The sequence below is a fragment of the Capra hircus genome, chromosome 8 (genome assembly GCF_001704415.2).
Source record: "Capra hircus breed San Clemente chromosome 8, ASM170441v1, whole genome shotgun sequence".
NCBI classification, from domain to species: Eukaryota; Metazoa; Chordata; class Mammalia; order Artiodactyla; family Bovidae; genus Capra; species Capra hircus.
The window spans coordinates 99,604,860-99,622,404 of NC_030815.1; the positions used below are offsets into that span (position 1 = coordinate 99,604,860).

The 17,545-nt window shown below is 41.3% G+C and overlaps 1 protein-coding gene across 2 annotated transcripts in view; it reads right to left on the bottom strand.

The window, feature by feature from the left end:
• Window positions 1–17,545, bottom strand: part of TXNDC8 (thioredoxin domain containing 8) — a 36,627-nt gene that overhangs the window by 11,088 nt on the left and 7,994 nt on the right. Inside the window, exons 3-5 of one of the 2 annotated variants that reach the window (XM_018052844.1) lie at window positions 8,251–8,316; window position 7,861; window positions 6,007–6,302 (exon numbers count right to left, since the gene is read on the bottom strand). In XM_018052844.1, coding sequence (XP_017908333.1) covers window positions 6,088–6,302; window position 7,861; window positions 8,251–8,316 — 282 coding nt within the window. In that variant the 3' untranslated portion in view covers window positions 6,007–6,087. Of the gene's footprint in view, window positions 1–6,006; window positions 6,303–7,860; window positions 7,862–8,250; window positions 8,317–13,971; window positions 14,032–17,545 lie in introns of those variants that run through there. The other variant, XM_005684292.1, reaches the window with a different exon arrangement.

The window sequence follows — 17,545 nt, forward strand, 5'->3', positions numbered from 1 at the left end:
AAATAAAAGTATTAAAAAATATATAACAAAGCCATTAAAGGATGATCCAGGGTGGAGTTGGCAGTTAGGAAACGCCAGGAAACTGAAGGTAAGGGAGACTATTGTATTTGAGTAGAAGAGGTAATCCTGAGATTTTTGGCAGCAATGAAAAGAGAGAAACCTAAGGGATTCCCTAAGTCTTCTGGCCTAATGAGAGGAAGCTGATCATATTTTCAAGGGAGGTGAACATTCCCCTGACTCTCAGTCCTATGAGGAATTATCATAAGGTTTTTTATACAGTGTACATTTTAAAAGACATTAATAGACAGTGGCTCTTTGCCAGATGTTTTACCAGAAATGTAAAGACATATCTCATAACATTTCTTCAGTTCAGTTCAGTTCAGTTGCTCAGTCGTGTCAGACTCTTTGCGACCCCATGAATCACAGCACACCAGGCCTCCCTGTCCATCACCATCTCCCAGAGTTCACTCAGACTCACGTCCATCGAGTCCGTGATGCCATCCAGCCATCTCATCCTGGGTTGTCCCCTTCTCCTCCTGCTCCCAATCCCTCCCAGCATCAGAGTCTTTTCCAATGAGTCAACTCTTCGCATCAGGTGACCAAAGTACCGGAATTTCAGCTTTAGCATCATTCCTTACAAAGAAATCTCAGGGCTGATCTCCTTCAGAATGGACTGGTTGGATCTCCTTGCAGTCCAAGGGACTCTCAAGAGTCTTCTCCAACACCACAGTTCAAAGGCATCAATTCTTCGGTGCTCAGCCTTCTTCACAGTCCAACTCTCACACCCATACATGACCACAGGAAAAACCATACCCTTGACTAGACGGACCTTAATCGGGAAAGTAATGTCTCTGCTTTTGAATATACTATCTAGGTTGGTCATAACTTCTCTTCCAAGGAGTAAGCGTCTTTTAATTTCATGGCTGCAATCACCATCTGTAGTGATTTTGGAGCCCCCCAAAATAAAGTCTGACACTGTTTCTACTGTTTCCCCATCTACTTGCCATGAAGTGATGGGACCAGCTGCCATGATCTTTGTTTTCTGAATGTCGAGCTTTAGGCCAAATTTTTCGCTGTCCTCTTTCACTTTCATCAAGAGGCTTTTTAGCTCCTCTTCACTTTCTGCCATAAGGGTGGTGTCATCTGCATATCTGAGGTTATTGATATTTCTCCCGGCAATCTTGATTCCAGCTTGTGCTTCTTCCAGTCCAGCATTTCTCATGATGTTCTCTGTATATAAGTTAAATAAGCAGGGTGACAATATACAGCCTTGACGTACTCCTTTTCCTATTTGGAACCAGTCTGTTGTTCCATGTCCAGTTCTAACTGTTGCTTCCTGACCTGCATACAGATTTCTCAAGAGGCAGGTTAGGTGGTCTGGTATTCCCATCTCTTTCAGAATTTTCCACAGTTTATTATGATCCACACAGTCAAAGGCTTTGGCATAGTCAATAAGGCAGAAATAGTTTTTTTCTGGAACTCTCTTGCTTTTTCCATGATCCAGCAGATGTTGGCAATTTGATCTCTGGTTCCTCTGCCTTTTCTAAAACCACCTTGAACATCAGAGAGTTCACGGTTCACGTATTGCTGAAGTCTGGCTTGGAGAATTTAGAGCATTACTTTACTAGCGTGTGAGATGAGTGCAACTGTGCAGTAGTTTGAGCATTCTTTTGCATTGCCTTTCTTTGGAATTGGAATGAAAACTGACCTTTTCCAGTCCTGTGGCCACTGCTGAGTTTTCCAAACTTGGAGGCATATTGAGTGCAGCACTTTCACAGCATCACCTTTCAGGATTTGAAACAGCTCAACTGGAATTCCATCACCTCCACTAGCTTTGTTCGTAGTGAGGCTTTCTAAGGCCCACTTGACTTCACATTCCAAGATGTCTGGCTCTAGATTAGTGATCACATCATTATGATTATCTGGGTCATGAAGATCTTTTTTGTACAGTTCTTCCGTGTATTCTTGCCACCAACATTTCTTCATAGGAGCTCAATTCTAGGGGTTTTAAAAATATTAGATAAGTAGCAGTTAACTGATTCAGTAAGTCAATTTTCAGTTGTGCCATGCCAGAAGAAAGAGAATATTTATGGAAGTGGTTTCAGAGAACTGAACTTAATTTTTCACCACCCCAGGAAAATGGTGAATGTTACAGGTAGTCTTCCTATTGACAGGTGGGGGTAAATTCACTGGTGGCAGTGGTGATTGTAGTGGTTTAGTCGCTAAGTTGTATCCAACTCTTGTGACCCCATGGACTGTAGCTCACCAGGCTCCTCTGTCCATCAAATTTTCCAGGCATGAATACTGGAGTAGGTTGCCATTTCCTTCTCCAGGGCATCTTCCGGACCCAGGAATCAAACCTGAGTTTCTTGCATCTCCTGCATTGGCAGGTGGGTTCTTTACCAGCTGGATCACTGGGGAAGCCCAAAAGATTTATAATACTGTGTCTATATATTTCTCCCACCCCATTTTTTGGATGCCTTTTTTTTTTTTTTTTTTTTGCACAGAAGGTTGATATTTTTTGTCAGTCAGAACCAGCATTACAAATCTTTTCCACAGGTTTTCAAATGATATCTCAATTGCTACAGATATGAATCCTTCTGGAGATATGATTACATATCAGTTCAGTTCAGTTGCTCAGTTGTGTCCGACTCTTTGTGACCCCATGAATCGCAGCATGCCAGGCCTCCCTGTCCATCACTATCTCCTGGTGTTCACTCAGACTCATGTCCATCGAGTCAGTGATGCCATCCAGCCATCTCATCCTCTGTTGTCCCCTTTTCCTCCTGCCCCAAATCCCTCCCAGCATCAGAGTCTTTTCCAATGAGTCAACTCTTCGCATACACACAAACAAAATATTTGGAAAACTCAGCAGCGGCCACAGGACTGGAAAAGGTCAGTTTTCATTCCAATCCCAAAGAAAGGCAACGCCAAAGAATGTTCAAACTACTGCACAATTGCATTCATTTCACACGCTAGCAAGGTAATGCTCAAAATTCTCCAAGCCAGGCTTCAATAGTTCATGACCTGAGAACTTCCAGAGGTACAAGCTGGATTTAGAAAAGGCAGAAGAACCAGGGATCAAGTTGCCAACAGCTACTGGATCACAGAAAAAGTAACAGAATTCCAGAAAAACATCTACTTCTGCTTCATTGACTATGCTAAAGCCTTTGACTGTATGGATCACAACAAACTGTGGAAAATTCTTAAAGAGATGGGAATGCCAGAGTACCCTACCTGTCTCCTGAGAAATCTGTATGCGGGTCAAGAAGTAACAGTTAGAACTGGACGTGGAACAATAGACTGGTTCAAAATCGGGAAAGGAGTACATCAAGGCTGTATACTGTCACCCTGCTTATTTAACTTTTATGCAGAGTACAGCATGTGAAATGCTGGGTGACTCATAAGCTGGAATCAAGACTGCTGGGAGAAATATTAACAACCTCAGATATGCAGATGACACTACCCTTATGGCAGAAAGTGAAGAGGAACTAAAGAGACTCTTGATAAAGGTGAAAGAGGAGAGTGAAAAAGCCGGCTGAAAACTCAACATCCAAAAAACTAAGATCTTGGCATCTGGTACCATCATTTCATGGCAAATAGATGGGGAATAAAATGGAAACAATGGCAGATGTTATTTCCTTGGGCTCCAAAATCCCTGTGGATAGTGACTGCAGCCATGAAATTAAAAGACCCTTGCTCCTTGGAAAAAAAGCTGTAACAAATGTAGATAGCATATTAAAAAGCAGAGACATCACTTTGCCAATAAAAGTCTATATAGTCAAAGCTGTGGCTTTTCCAGTAGTCAGGTACGATGTGAGAGGTGGGCCATGAAGAAGGCTGAGCACTGAAGAATTGATGCTTTTGAATTGTGGTGCCGGAGAAGACTCTTGAGAGTCCCTTAGACAGCAAGGAGATCAAACCAGCCAATCCTAAAGGAAATCAATCCTGAATACTCATTGGAAGGACTGATGCTGAAGCTGAAGCTCCAATACTTTGGCCACCTGAGACGAAGAGCTGACTCTTGGAAAAGATCCTGATGATGGAAAAGATCAAGGGCAGGAGAAGAAGGGGGCCAAAAGAGGATGATATGGTTGGATGGTATCATCGACTCAATGGACAAGAGTTTGAGCAAATTGCAGGTGACAGAGAAGGACAGGGAAGCCTGACATGCTGCAATTTATGAGGTTGCAAAGAGTCGGATGTGACTTAGCATCTGAACATTTGATATCATGATATAAACATACCAAGTTTTAAAAAATAACCCCATAAACATAAACAGTATGAGCATAAACATCAACAGCATAAGCATAAACAGCATGCTAATTTAGTTCTATTCAACAAGAAATTCTAGTCTCAGGAACATTTCTTGGGAGATAAATATCCATGTGATAATCAAAGGCTTGCTGGATGACTCTGCAGTTAGAATATAGGGAGGCAGATCAGCTTAATAGACAGGGTCACTTGACTTTATTTTCCATTAGCTAATCAGCATAAAATTCAAAAAACTCAAATTTAAGCTCCTTGGTGATCCCTACAATACAGGTATCCTGTTCCATTAATTCAAAAGGGATCCATACTCTACAGACACCAGTCAAGAAATACTTGACTGATTAGAGGTTGCTCCACCCCTAGGGCAGGGCTCTTTTACCTCCAGACAGAACTGAGACCAAACAGGACCAAGTCTTTCCTCAAAAGCATGGCTATGGATTTGCTCCAGAGCCTAGATACAGAATCAACTGAGAATCCAAAGTTTTATTTTTGCAACACAGGGAAAAAACTGTTGAGTAGCAGCAGCCATCAGGCAATATCATCTATAAAGAGAAGGAAACCAGAAAGCTGTTCTGAGCTGGCAAGAAACTTTCTCTGAGTCTGATTAATACAAGGATAAAACCAGGAAGGGAGACAGAGCTGGTGGGGGATGCAGGGGAAAGACAGCAAGATGCACTTGTGCACACAGTCATTCATTTGTTCACTCACTGGTGATGGTTTAGTTACTAAGTAGTGTCCGACTGTTGTGACCCTATGGACTGTAGCCCACTAGGCTCTTCTCTCTATGGGATTTCCCGGGCAAGAATACTGGAGTGGGTTACCATTTCCTTCTCCAGGGGATCTTCCCAACCCAGGGATCAAACCTGGATCTCCTGCATTGCAAGTGGATTCTTTATCAACTGAGTCACCATCGAACACAAAGTGGGTGTTTTCTATAGAGGAGGGATTCTCCTAGACACTGGGGTTTCAAATCAGACATGAACAACTCCAAGTACTTGGAAGAGAATGAGAATAATATATGAAGTTAAGTTCTGAGTCACACAAAAAATGTGCTTGGGAACATAGACTGGGTTAAAATCATGGAGAAATTCGAGTCAGACTGGAATACAAAGGTCCAGTCTTGATCCTATAGGTAACAGCAGAGGAGGGGTATAAAAATTTAAATAAGAGGATGACATACATGGAGCAAGGCATTATTTGGAAAAGAAAACAAGAGCTTTGGTGTGTACTTGAGGCTATTGTTTAAGTTAAAGATATTTATAGCTAGAATTAGAATTGGGGGATGAAATTAATGGAGAGAGGTAGAATGGGAAAAAGATAGAGCCTTGGGAAACACTTACATGTGAGAACAGCTGGAGATAAAGAAGCAAGAGGAAAACCTGGGGAGGAATCAAGGATCAAAGCCAAAAGAGGAGGAAGTTTCCAGGGTATAGAAGCTGATCAGTTAATGCACTTTGGTGTAAGTAAGGGATACTAGGATTGAGAAACGGGAATTTAAACTAGGTGCAAGAAGATCCTTGATAACTTTCAAGACTGTCGATGAGGGAATGAGTGGAAAATGAGAATTGGAAGCAGTGAATACATCTAATTCTTTTAAGAGTTAGATTATGAATAAACGAGAATAGTCTGAGAGAACAGATATATTCATTAGAAATGTTTTGGTTCCAAATGACAGAAAAAGCAACCCAAAGTTTATATAACTGAAGAATTTATGGGGGTAGTTCAGGCTTCAGACATACATAGATTCAGGGTTCCATCAATGCCGTGGGCACTTCTTGGCCTGATTCTGCTTTCCTCTGTATGGTAGCTTCATTTTTAGGTTCCCTTTGGTGGCAAGCCAGCTATAAGAGCTTTAGCACTATATCTTTCCAAGTTCAAATTCAGTGCAATCAAAGTGAGAGACTTACTGAACTGCTTAAGCAAAATCCTGGAATTAGCTCTGGTTGGGTTTGGATTGGCTTGACTGGAGTGAAGGGCCCATTCCTGACAGTGATGGAATTCACTGATTGGTCTACACCTGGAGATGGACCCTAAGGAAGTACATGGACTAAGCACTAGAAGGGGCTTGGTTTCCTGGAGGAAAATCAGAGAACTTCTAAAAAGGGAATGGAGAATAGTAGCTGGGTAGCAGAAACCAGTAAGAGTCCAAAAACCAGGTTTGAAACAGGATAACTATGGATAAAGGCATGGCACAGATGGGAGGGATGCAGTCAAGAGACAGATGGAACTGACTTCAAAGGAGGAAGCATCTTCATTTCTGAGATGGAATAGAAGACAAGATAATAAAAGATGGCACACAAACAATTTGATAATGTAGGTAAGCAGAGTTGAGAAGGCATGTGTTAAACTGTTTCAGTTTTCAAGTAAAAACTCAAGAGAGGAAACAGGTAGTGTTATCTTTTGGGGGAAGAATTATTTAAATCTTTTGCCTCAATTATGTTACAGCAAGCACATATGAACAAGCAGAAATTGAAAATAAAATTCTATAGCTAGCATATCAAATGATCTCATTCTTTATACTGCAGACATAATCTTTAAGAGTGAAGTATGAATTTTTAAACTTTATGTATATTCCTCATAACCCTTTTTATTTTATTGAATATTTTTAACTCATTAAAAAAATTCTAAAACATTTTTATAATTTTGAAAGGTTACTTTCCATTTATAGTTATTACAAAACATTGGCCATATTCCCATGTTGTACAATACCTCCTTGAGCCTGTCACACCCAATAGTTTGTGCCTCCCACTCCTCTACACCTATATTGCACTCCTACCCGTAACCATTAATTTGTTTTCTATATCTGTGAGTCTGCTTCTTTTCTATTCATAATTCTTAGTTGTATACTCTTTTATAGACTAGATGGGCTTCCCAGGTGGTACTAGTGGTGAAGAACCCACATGCCAATGCAGGAGACGTTAGAGATGCGTGTTTGATCCCTGGGTCAGGAAGATCCCCTGGAGAAGGGCATGGCACCCCACTCCAGTTTCTTGCCTGGAGAATCCCATGGACAGAGGAGCCTGGCAGACTACAGTCCACAGGGCCACAAAGAATAACACATGACTGAAGCAACTCAGCACACACATAGACAAGATGTATCATAAATCACTTAAGCCACTTTACTAAAAAAAGTAATTTACATTGCTTCCATATTTTGTTAGAAATAATGCTACAATTACCATGCACTTAGATGTTTATTTTTCCATGAGGTATTTTCATTAGCAAAAGTTCCCCAAAATGGGATAGTGTATGAAAGGGAATGAACAGTTTATTCCTCTTAAGTTTGTTGCAAAATCACCTTTCATAAGGTATACACAGGTGTCCATGCTCCCAAGTCATATACGTTATTACTAGTTTCATCACACAAAGTATTTGAGATATTTCATTCCATTAATATCTTCAAAATAACTAACATAACATATTTGTGGGTCAGGAAGGGTCTAAAAAGTTTAGTTGTGTTAATTCATTTCATTTTCAAAACAGTCCTACAAGGGAAGGGGAAACTTGCTATGATTCATGTTTTTACAGATAGAGAAACTAAGATACCAAGAGCTTAGTAAGTTCAACCACAGAAATCTGAATCCAGACCCTGCCTGTTCAACCAGTAGGCCATATTACCTTGTGATTGCTTTTGACTGACATTCACTCAAGTGTTGTTAAAAATGCATATACATTTCTGCAAGAGTTTCATCATGTCTTTTGTTGTAAGGTTATTTTTTAATGGTCATGCCCCCAGAGAGAGGCAAGAGTGGGGTATTTTGTATAGATTTGGACACTTCAAATGGTCTGAATGGGAGATTTCTCACACTTCACCCCCCCTTTTTTAACTCCTTGCCAATATGTAAGTTCAGAAACTAAGAATTGCATTGCTATAAAAATAAGTACAGTTGTTTCATCCATCCAGGATACCTCAGGCCTTTTTTAGACTCTGATGGCTTTATAATCTATTTCAACCTGCCAGTTACAATAGAAACATACCTTCTTGGTTTGCTTGAACAACTGAAATGTGGGTACTGCTTTGATCTGGTAAGTTTGGGCCAACTCCTAGAAAAGAAAAGAAATGGAATGAAGTCATCATTTTTGTATCCTCTTTTTGGACCAAGAATGGTACTTGGTGCTGTCTCAGGAGGCATGCCTGAGAGCCCAGGGATAGCTGATACTTTACAGATTCTTTTGCCAAGAACTTTCCTAACATATCCTCAAAGCCTCTAGGAATCTTAAAACATAAAGTGACTGTTTCCAACATTCCTGAGCTTTCTCACTGATGGACTCTAGGAGCCAAAGCAGCATGGACTGAAGAACAAAACGAGCTCTATTTAAAAGAGCTTGTGAAAGACTGAAGAAGGCCCCAGCAGAACCCAATATGGAAAGAGCATATTGGAAAGAAATAAGAATGAGTAAAATCTGGTGATGTCCATGTGTAGAGTCTTCTCTTGTGTTGTTGGAAGAGGGTGTTTGTTATGACCAGTGCATTTTCTTGGCAAAACTCTATTAGTCTTTGCCCTGCTTCATTCCGCATTCCAAGGCCAAATTTGCCTGTTACTCCAGGTGTTTCTTGACTTCCTACTTTTGCATTCCAGTCCCCTATAATGAAAAGGACATCTTTTTTGGGTGTTAGTTCTAAAAGATCTTGTAGGTCTTTATAAAACCATTCAGCTTCAGTTTCTTCAGCGTTACTGGTTGGGGCATACATAGACTTGGATAACTGTGATACTGAATGGTTTGCCTTGGAGACGAACAGAGATCATTCTGTCATTTTTGAGATTGCATCCAAGTATTGCATTTTGGACTCTTTTGTTGACCATCATGGCTACTCCATTTCTTCTGAGGGATTCCTGCCCACAGTAGTAGATGTAATGGTCGTCTGAGTTAAATTCACCCATTCCAGTTCATTTTATTTCGCTGATTCCTAGAATGTCGACGTTCACCCTTGCCATCTCTTGTTTGACCACTTCCAATTTGCCTTGATTCATGGACCTGACATTCCATGTTCCTATGCAATATTGCTCTTTACAGCATTGGATCTTGCTTCTATCACCAGTCACATCCACAGCTGGGTATTGTTTTTGCTTTGGCCCCATCCCTTCATTCTTTCTGGAGTTATTTCTCCACTGATCATTGCCAACATCCGCTGGATCATGGAAAAAGCAAGAGAGTTTCAGAAACACATCTATTTCTGCTTTATTGACTATGCCAAAGCCTTTGACTGTGTGGATCACAATAAACTCTGGAAAATTCTGAAAGAGATGGGAATATCAGACCACCTGACCTATAGGTCAGGAAGCAACAGTTAGAACTGGACATGGAACAACAGACTGGTTCCAAATAGGAAAAGGAGTACGTCAAGGCTGTATATTGTCACCCTGCTTATTTAACTTCTATGCAGAGTACATCATGAGAAACGCTGGACTGGAAGAAACACAAGCTGGAATCAAGATTGCCGGGAGAAATATCAATAACCTCAGATACGCAGATGACACCACCCTTATGGCAGAAAGTGAAGAGGAGCTAAAAAGCCTCTTGATGAAAGTGAAAGAGGAGAGTGAAAAAGTTGGCTTAAAGCTCAACATTCAGAAAACGAAGATCATGGCATCTGGTCCCATCACTTCATGGCAAGTAGATGGGGAAACAGTAGAAGCAGTGTCAGACTTTTTTTTATGGGGCTCCAAAATCACTGCAGATGGTGACTGCAGCCATGAAATTAAAAGACGCTTACTCCTTGGAAGAGAAGTTATGACCAACCTAGATAGTATATTCAAAAGCAGAGACATTACTTTACCGATTAAGGTCCGTCTAGTCAAGGCTATGGTTTTTCCTGTGGTCATGTATGGATGTGAGAGTTGGACTGTGAAGAAGGCTGAGCACCGAAGAATTGATGCCTTTGAACTGTGGTGTTGGAGAAGACTCTTGAGAGTCCCTTGGACTGCAAGGAGATCCAACCAGTCCATTCTGAAGGAGATCAGCCCTGGGATTTCTTTGGAAGGAGTGATGCTAAAGCTGAAGTTCCAGTACTTTGGCCACCTCATGCGAAGAGTTGACTCATTGGAAAAGACTCTGATGCTGGGAGGGATTGGGGGCAGGAGGAGAAGGGGACAACCCAGGATGAGATGGCTGGATGGCATCACGGACTCGATGGACGTGAGTCTGAGTGAACTCCTGGAGATGGTGATGGACAGGGAGGCCTGGCCTGCTGTGATTCATGGGGTCATAGAGTCGGACACAACAGAGCGACTGAACTGAACTCAAAGGTCTCTTTACAACTCACACTTAGACATGGAGTGGTATATTGTGCATTTTTAAGTAAGGCTTATGTGTTTCTCTCTTATATGCCTTACACCTTCTTTTCATTGCCCATTTCTGTAAAAGATGTTGTAGTCATGAGAAAAGAAAATATATAAGAATCCCAACTGTTCTAATCCATTACAATCTGATTTCAAGTATCACTTTTTTGTTTATCTTGTTTAAGAGTCAAGCGAAAGTTAGCCACCCACAGTTCAGTTCAGTCGCTCAGTCGTGTCTGACTCTTTGCAACCCCATGGACTGCAGCACACCAGGTCTCCCTGTCCACTGCCAACTCCCAGAGTTTATTCAAATCCATGTCCATTGAGTTGGTGGTACCATCCAGCCACTGCATCCTCTGTTGTCCCCCTTTCCTCCTGCCTTCAATCTTTCCCAGCTTTAGGGTCTTTTCAAATGAGTCAGTTCTTCGCATTGGGTAGCCAAAGTATTGGAGTTTCAGCTTCAGCATCAGTCCTTCCAATGAATATTCAGGATTGATCTCCTTTAGGATGGACTAGTTGGAGCTCCTTGCAGTCCAAGGGACTCTCAAGAGTCTTCTCCAATACCACAGTTCAAAAGCATCAATTCTTTGGCACTCAGCTTTCTTTATAGTCCAACTCACATCTATATATGACTACTGGAAAAACCATAGCTTTGACTAGATGGAACTTTGTTAGCAAAGTAATGTCTCTGCTTTTTAATATGCTGTCTGGGTTGGTCATAACTTTCCTTCCAAGGAACAAGCGTCTTTTAATTTCATGGCTGTTCACAGGATCAAAACAAATCTTTCCCCTACTGCCCACCCCTACTCCCAACACACACTAAATGATAATTTTCATGACCACAGTAATGACAACAATGAACACATTATTAGAAAAGAAAACTGTGCATTTTGTCTCACCTTAAGAGACAAAGAGCTATAAAAATCAAAAAGTAAAACAGTAACTAATGCTTCTGAGGATATGAAGAAATAAGAAACCTCTTACATTGCTGGTGGGAATGTAAAGTGGTGTAGTACTTTGTATGATAATTTATAAATTCCTCAATAAGTTAAATATAGAGTTGTCATATGACCCAATAATCCCACTCCTAGATATATAGCCAAGAGAAATGAAAATATATGCTTAAATGTTTATGTCAGTATTAGTCATAATACCCCAAAGTTGCAAACAAACCAAATGTCCATAAAAGAATGAATGGATAAAAAAGAGGTAGTAAATTATTCAGCAATAAAAGGGAATGGAATACTGATACATGCTACATCGTGGATAAATCTTGCAAACTTATGTTAAGTGAGAGAAGCCAGTCACAAAAGACCACATTTTCTATTATTCCATTTATATGAAATGGCCAGAGTAAGCAAGTCTACAGAGAAGGTAGACTAGCAGTTATCTAGGCTTGAGGTGGTGGATAGAGGCGACTAGGGGGCATGACTACTAAAGGGGGCATATTTCTTTTTGGAGTTGTAAATGATTGTATTTGTATGATAATTGATTGTACTGATTGTACAATTGATTGTACAATTGATTGTACTGATAGCTGCACAAGTCTTTGAATATCTGACAGATAATAATCCTAGCTGTTTATTCTCAAAGCATGGTACATGATTCAGCGTAAAGGACAATTAAACGCTGTCACACTTTGAGGGAAATAGAAAAATGGAACTTTTATTACATTCTGGGTATAATGCCATATATTTTGTGTCTTTTATTTTTTCATATTCTGTTAAATATTATTACTTTGTTTTACATATAGAGAAACTGACATTTATAGAGGTTAACAGATGAGTGGTCACAAAACTGTTAAAGGGCAGAATGGGTAAATAATAGATTGTTTAATTAAAAAGCTCAAATTCAATCCAATGTATGCACAGGCCACTTATTACTGCTATTTTTCCTCATTTTAAAATAACAAATACTAGGAAGAATAAGTTTTTAGACACATTGTATGTATTAATAAGCACATGTTGATTGAAAACTTGAGGCTGATTATTTGGCAGGAGTGGGGGCAGCGGGGTTGGGGTGAGGAAGAAAGACTCTAGAGAAAAAAGGGAAAGCTTTCCTGGAATTCCCTGTGATGCTTAAAATACTCCACACACACACACATACAAAAACAGAACTCCACAAAAAGCATAAGCTATAGAAAGGGGAAAGCAAGGTACGTAAAAATGACTGTAATGCACAGAATTGGATTTTAGAAATTTATTAATAATCTATCACAGGGGTGAAATTAAAAGATGCTTCCTCCTTGGAATGAAAGCTACAACAAACCTAGACAGCATATTAAAAAGAGAAGCATCACTTTACTGACAAAGGCCTGGGCTTCCTGGGTAGCTCCGCTTGTAAAGAATCCTCCTGCAATGCAGGAGACGCTGGTTCTATTCTTGGGTCAGGAAGTTTCCCCTAGAGAAGTGATAGGCTACCCATTCCAGTATTCTTGGGCTTCCCTGGTGGATCAGATGGTAGAGAATCTGCAGGTAGTGCGGGAGACCTGGGTTCAATCCCTGGCTTGGAAAGATTGCCTGGAGGAGGGCATGGCAACCCACTCCAGCATTCTTGCCTAGAGAATCTCCATGGACAGAGGAGCCTGGTAGGCTACAGTCTGCGGAGTCACAAAGAGTCAGACATGACTGAGCAACTAACCACACACGGTTATTTCAGTTGTCATATACAGATGTGAGAGCTGGACCATGAAGAAGGCTGAACAATGAAGAATGGACGCTTTCAAATTGTGGTGCTGGAGAAGACTCTTGAGAGTCTCTTGTATAGCAGGGAGATCAAACCAGTCAATCCTAAAAGAAGTCAACCCTTTCAATATTCATCGGAAAGGCTGATGCTGAAGCCCTAATACTTTGGCCACCTAATGCAAAGAGCGGATTCACTGGAAAATACCCTGATGCTCAGAAAGATTGAAGGCAAAAGGAGACGAGGGCAGCAGATCATGAGATGGTTAGACAGCATCACCAACTCAATGGACATGAGCTGGAGAAAACTCCAGGAGATAGTGAAGGATAGAGGAGCCTGGTGTGCTGCAGTCCATGGGGTCACAAAGAGTCAGACACAACTTAGCAACTGAAGAACAACAACAGGGGTGAAAACCATTTTTCACTTTGAGCCCAACTCTGACCAACTGGTATTGTCTGTCTAGAGCAACTCTGTTGGGTAGGACTGTGGGGCAGAGTCAAGAGCAACTGATGAAAAACACTGGACTGATCAGCGAATTCTACCATAGTATGGGAGAAGGGTACATAGCGGGAGAGCCACATATTTGTTGTCTTTTAAAGAATACAAAACATACAAAAACCTTATGAGGGCGTTTACTACTTCATTACACTTCAAATTGCTTGTATAATCACTGAGACAGCATTTCAACATCACACTGGATTTTATGAATCTACAAGGAGGGATTTAAGAATCTTACCCGAGCATTGTCCACATCCACATTAGCAAACATGACGCTTCGGTATTGCACAGACATTGCCTTCAAAAGAATAAAAATTTCCCATTAGCTTTATGTTAAGATTAAATCACACACTAGCAGTGTCTTTTAGCAAAAGCAAGAACCAAACAGAAGAGCTGAGAAAGAGAGCTAAGCATCATCCTGACACTACTGCCTAGAATCTTAAGGACAGAAGTCAAGGGCTGGGTGTTGCCAAAGTCAAGCAAAGATCAATGGCAGAACCAGAGTCTAAAGTCTGTGTTATGTATCAAAACTAGATTTCCCAGAATACTCTGCCAGTTGTCTTCCTGTTAGGTTCTGCCAATGGGAAGCATTTGCAGGAAAATGGAAAATGGGAATAGGGAAAAACAACTCTTCTCTGCTTCTGTTCCAGACATTCTGGAAGCATTTTTGACAGTGGTGGAGATAATGGTGGTGGTATAATGGGTGTACGGTAATGGATGTAGAAGCAGCTTGTAAATGTCAGCTCCTGGGATATTCTTTTTTCCAGACAGCTGGGCTTATTCTTTAAAGGTACCTAGTGGCATATTGATTTGTTTGCATTAACATCATATCTCAAGCATTCCCACCGACCTGTTTCAAATGAAACCTCTCTTCCATGGTGGTGTGAGGTGTCTGGAGCATGGCCAAGTGGAGGCAACAACAGACAGAGCTGTCACTGGGGGCTGCTCCCAGGACAGGCAGGAAGCAGTGTGATATGAACTGATTAGGTGGACAGTAGGTGCAGAGCTCTGCTGAAGGGATTCTCTCCAATTGTATATCCATGGAATGTGCCCTAAGTGGGAGCTCTTTCTTCAGTGGTTCTTCAAGATGGGGAAATGGGGGGAAAACTCTTGGATAATAAATATGGAGGCCTTTGATATTTTAGAGTACTTTTCAGATTAAAAAATAGATGCTGATTTTGATCAGCAGCATCTCCACGCCTGGCAGGAAGATGGTGCTGCCCAGGAACTCTGGGGAAACTGACTTGTACTTTTCAAGTTTAAGATATATGGATGCTCCCTGGTAGCAGTCAGGCAGGGAAATGGATTTGACAGATATGGACATCTGATTCCAGAGTCAGGTTCTATTGATGAACTTTTCAGAGTCTCCCAAGTCTGACAGGAAATGGATAGGGTTGTCATTTTCCTATTGAGTAGTAGCTAAGAAGACCTGGTACAGATGTGGGTTTCCTGCTAGACTGCCTTCCCTCTCTATTCCATACCATCCACAATGGACCATCCTCTGTCCTCAACAAAAACTCCTCCTCCTGCTCTATTCTTCCTCCCATACAATCTGTTACCATCTGGTCACCTATTCTGTTGATCTTAACTCTAAACTGTCTCCTGAATTTGATCTTTCCTTTCTCCTCCCCAAACCACCACCTTAGTTCTGGTAAACCCATCACTGACATTGTTGTTAAACTTGGATTACCTGCCTCAGCCTTTCCAACCCATTCTTACACAAACTGCCAAAAGTATTTCCCCCAAATTCACAGCTGATCATTCCAAAACCCTTAACATTCTTCTTTATGACTCCGCTGCTGCTGCTAAGTTGCTTCAGTTGTGTCCGACTCTGCGCAACCCCATAGATGGCAGCCCACCAGGTTCCACCGTCCCTGAGATTCTCCAGGCAAGAACACTGGAGTGGGTTGCCATTTCCTTCTCCAATGCACGAAAGTGAAAAGTTAAAGTGAAGTCGCTCAGTCGTGTCTGACTCTTTGCAACCCCATGGACTGTAGCCCACCAGGCTCCTCTGTCCATGGGATTTTCCAGGCAAGAACGCTGGAGTGGGGGTGCCATTGCCTTCTCCGTTATGACTCTACAGCAACTCACTAGGCTATAATACAAGGGTCTTTTCCCTCTGGGCTCAGCTTCCTTTTCAGGGCTCAGCTTCCTTTTCAAGGCTCATGGATTGCCACTTCCACTGTATAAACTGAAAGCTAGCCTCACAGAGTACTTGCCTTCTCATGATCACACCATGCAATTTCTCAACAAATTTATAATTTTCCTTTTCTCAAAAATGCTCTTTTGGGGGATCTATGCTTGGTGATTCTCTTAGCCCAGAGTCAGCAATCTTCACCCTATACACCAAATCCAGGACTCCACATGGTCTCATAAATAAATTTTAGTGGAACACATTTGCCCATTCATTTACATATTGCCATCGCCTGCTTTTGTGCTATAACACCAAAGCTGAGTATTTATAATATAGACCATACAGCCCATAAACCTGAAAATATTGACTATCTTTAACCTCTGCAGACAAGGTTGCTGGCCCTTGCTTTCAGTCCTCAAGGCGCAGATCAAATGGGACCATGGAATTCACTTAAAAGACTTAAAAGCTTTAAATCACTTCTTAAAAACCACTTTGGGTTATGATTTACTTTTTTCTTGTTACCAGGCATCCTTTAGTAGAGACTCTGGGCGGTCAACTTTCAGTTTTTGTGTATTTGAAAATATCTTGGATTCTTCCCCACCTAGAGTAATGGTGTAGTCAGCTCACTTCCATTCCACCTTTCTGCAGAGCCTGGAAACGGGAAAAGGGAAAGATTCCTCGGATTCCCTTGCAGCTAGAGTTCTGGATGCAAATTGGTTTCACCAATGAGACGCATGCAGGTAAGACTGGGAAGGCAGAAGTGAGACGGAGCTATTTTCTTTTTGTCTTTGGATGTTCCTGCTGGAGAGCAAGATCATGAGTGTTTTTGTGCTGGAGGTAGCAGCAGCTGTACTAAAGGGTCCAGTGGCCCAGCATCAGCTTCCAGACTCTGGTTCTAACTCCCCAGCTGCTATTGTTGTTTTTTTCCTCCCAGTAGTGGCCTCTCGTCTCCTCTCATATCTCATTATGGCAAAGTTAGGATCCCCTCAAATGGGTCTGTGGTGCTCTTGAGTCATTCTTGGGGTTCCAGTCTGGAGCCCATTCATCCAGCCTTCTAATGATTTTATGAGCATTTAATTCCTCGTATTAAAGTTTCTTTTTCTGTCTAATTTGGTTCCTGTTTCCAGTTTTTGAGCTCTGACTGATACAGTGCCCTAGAGTAATAAAAGCCTTTTCTCCAAATCCATTATGTACTCTGTGTTTTTAAAAAATGACACAGAATGCATAAACACGTCCTCTTGTAAAAGTTCAAACATCACAAGAAAAATAAAGTAAAATATGAAATTTCCCTATTCTCAATCCTACTCCAGTTTTCACTCCCTTTCATGGAAAAAAAATCATTTGCTATGCATTTTCTGCTTCTCTTTGTCTACATATATACTGATATATACACACACAGATACATGCTGCGTGCTTAGTTGCTCATTCGTGACCCCATGGACTGTAGCCCGCCAGGCTCCTTTGTCTATGGGGATTCTCCAGGCAAGAATACTGGAGTGGTTTGCTGTGCTCTCCTCCAGGGGTCTTCCCAACCCAGGAATCGAACCCAGGTCTTCTGTATTGCAGGCAAATTCTTTACTGTCTGAGCCACCAGGGTGCCCTGGTATATGTATATGTATATTTATCTCTCCTTTACATAAATGGTACTATAGTCCATAAATTTTCCTATATTGTCCTC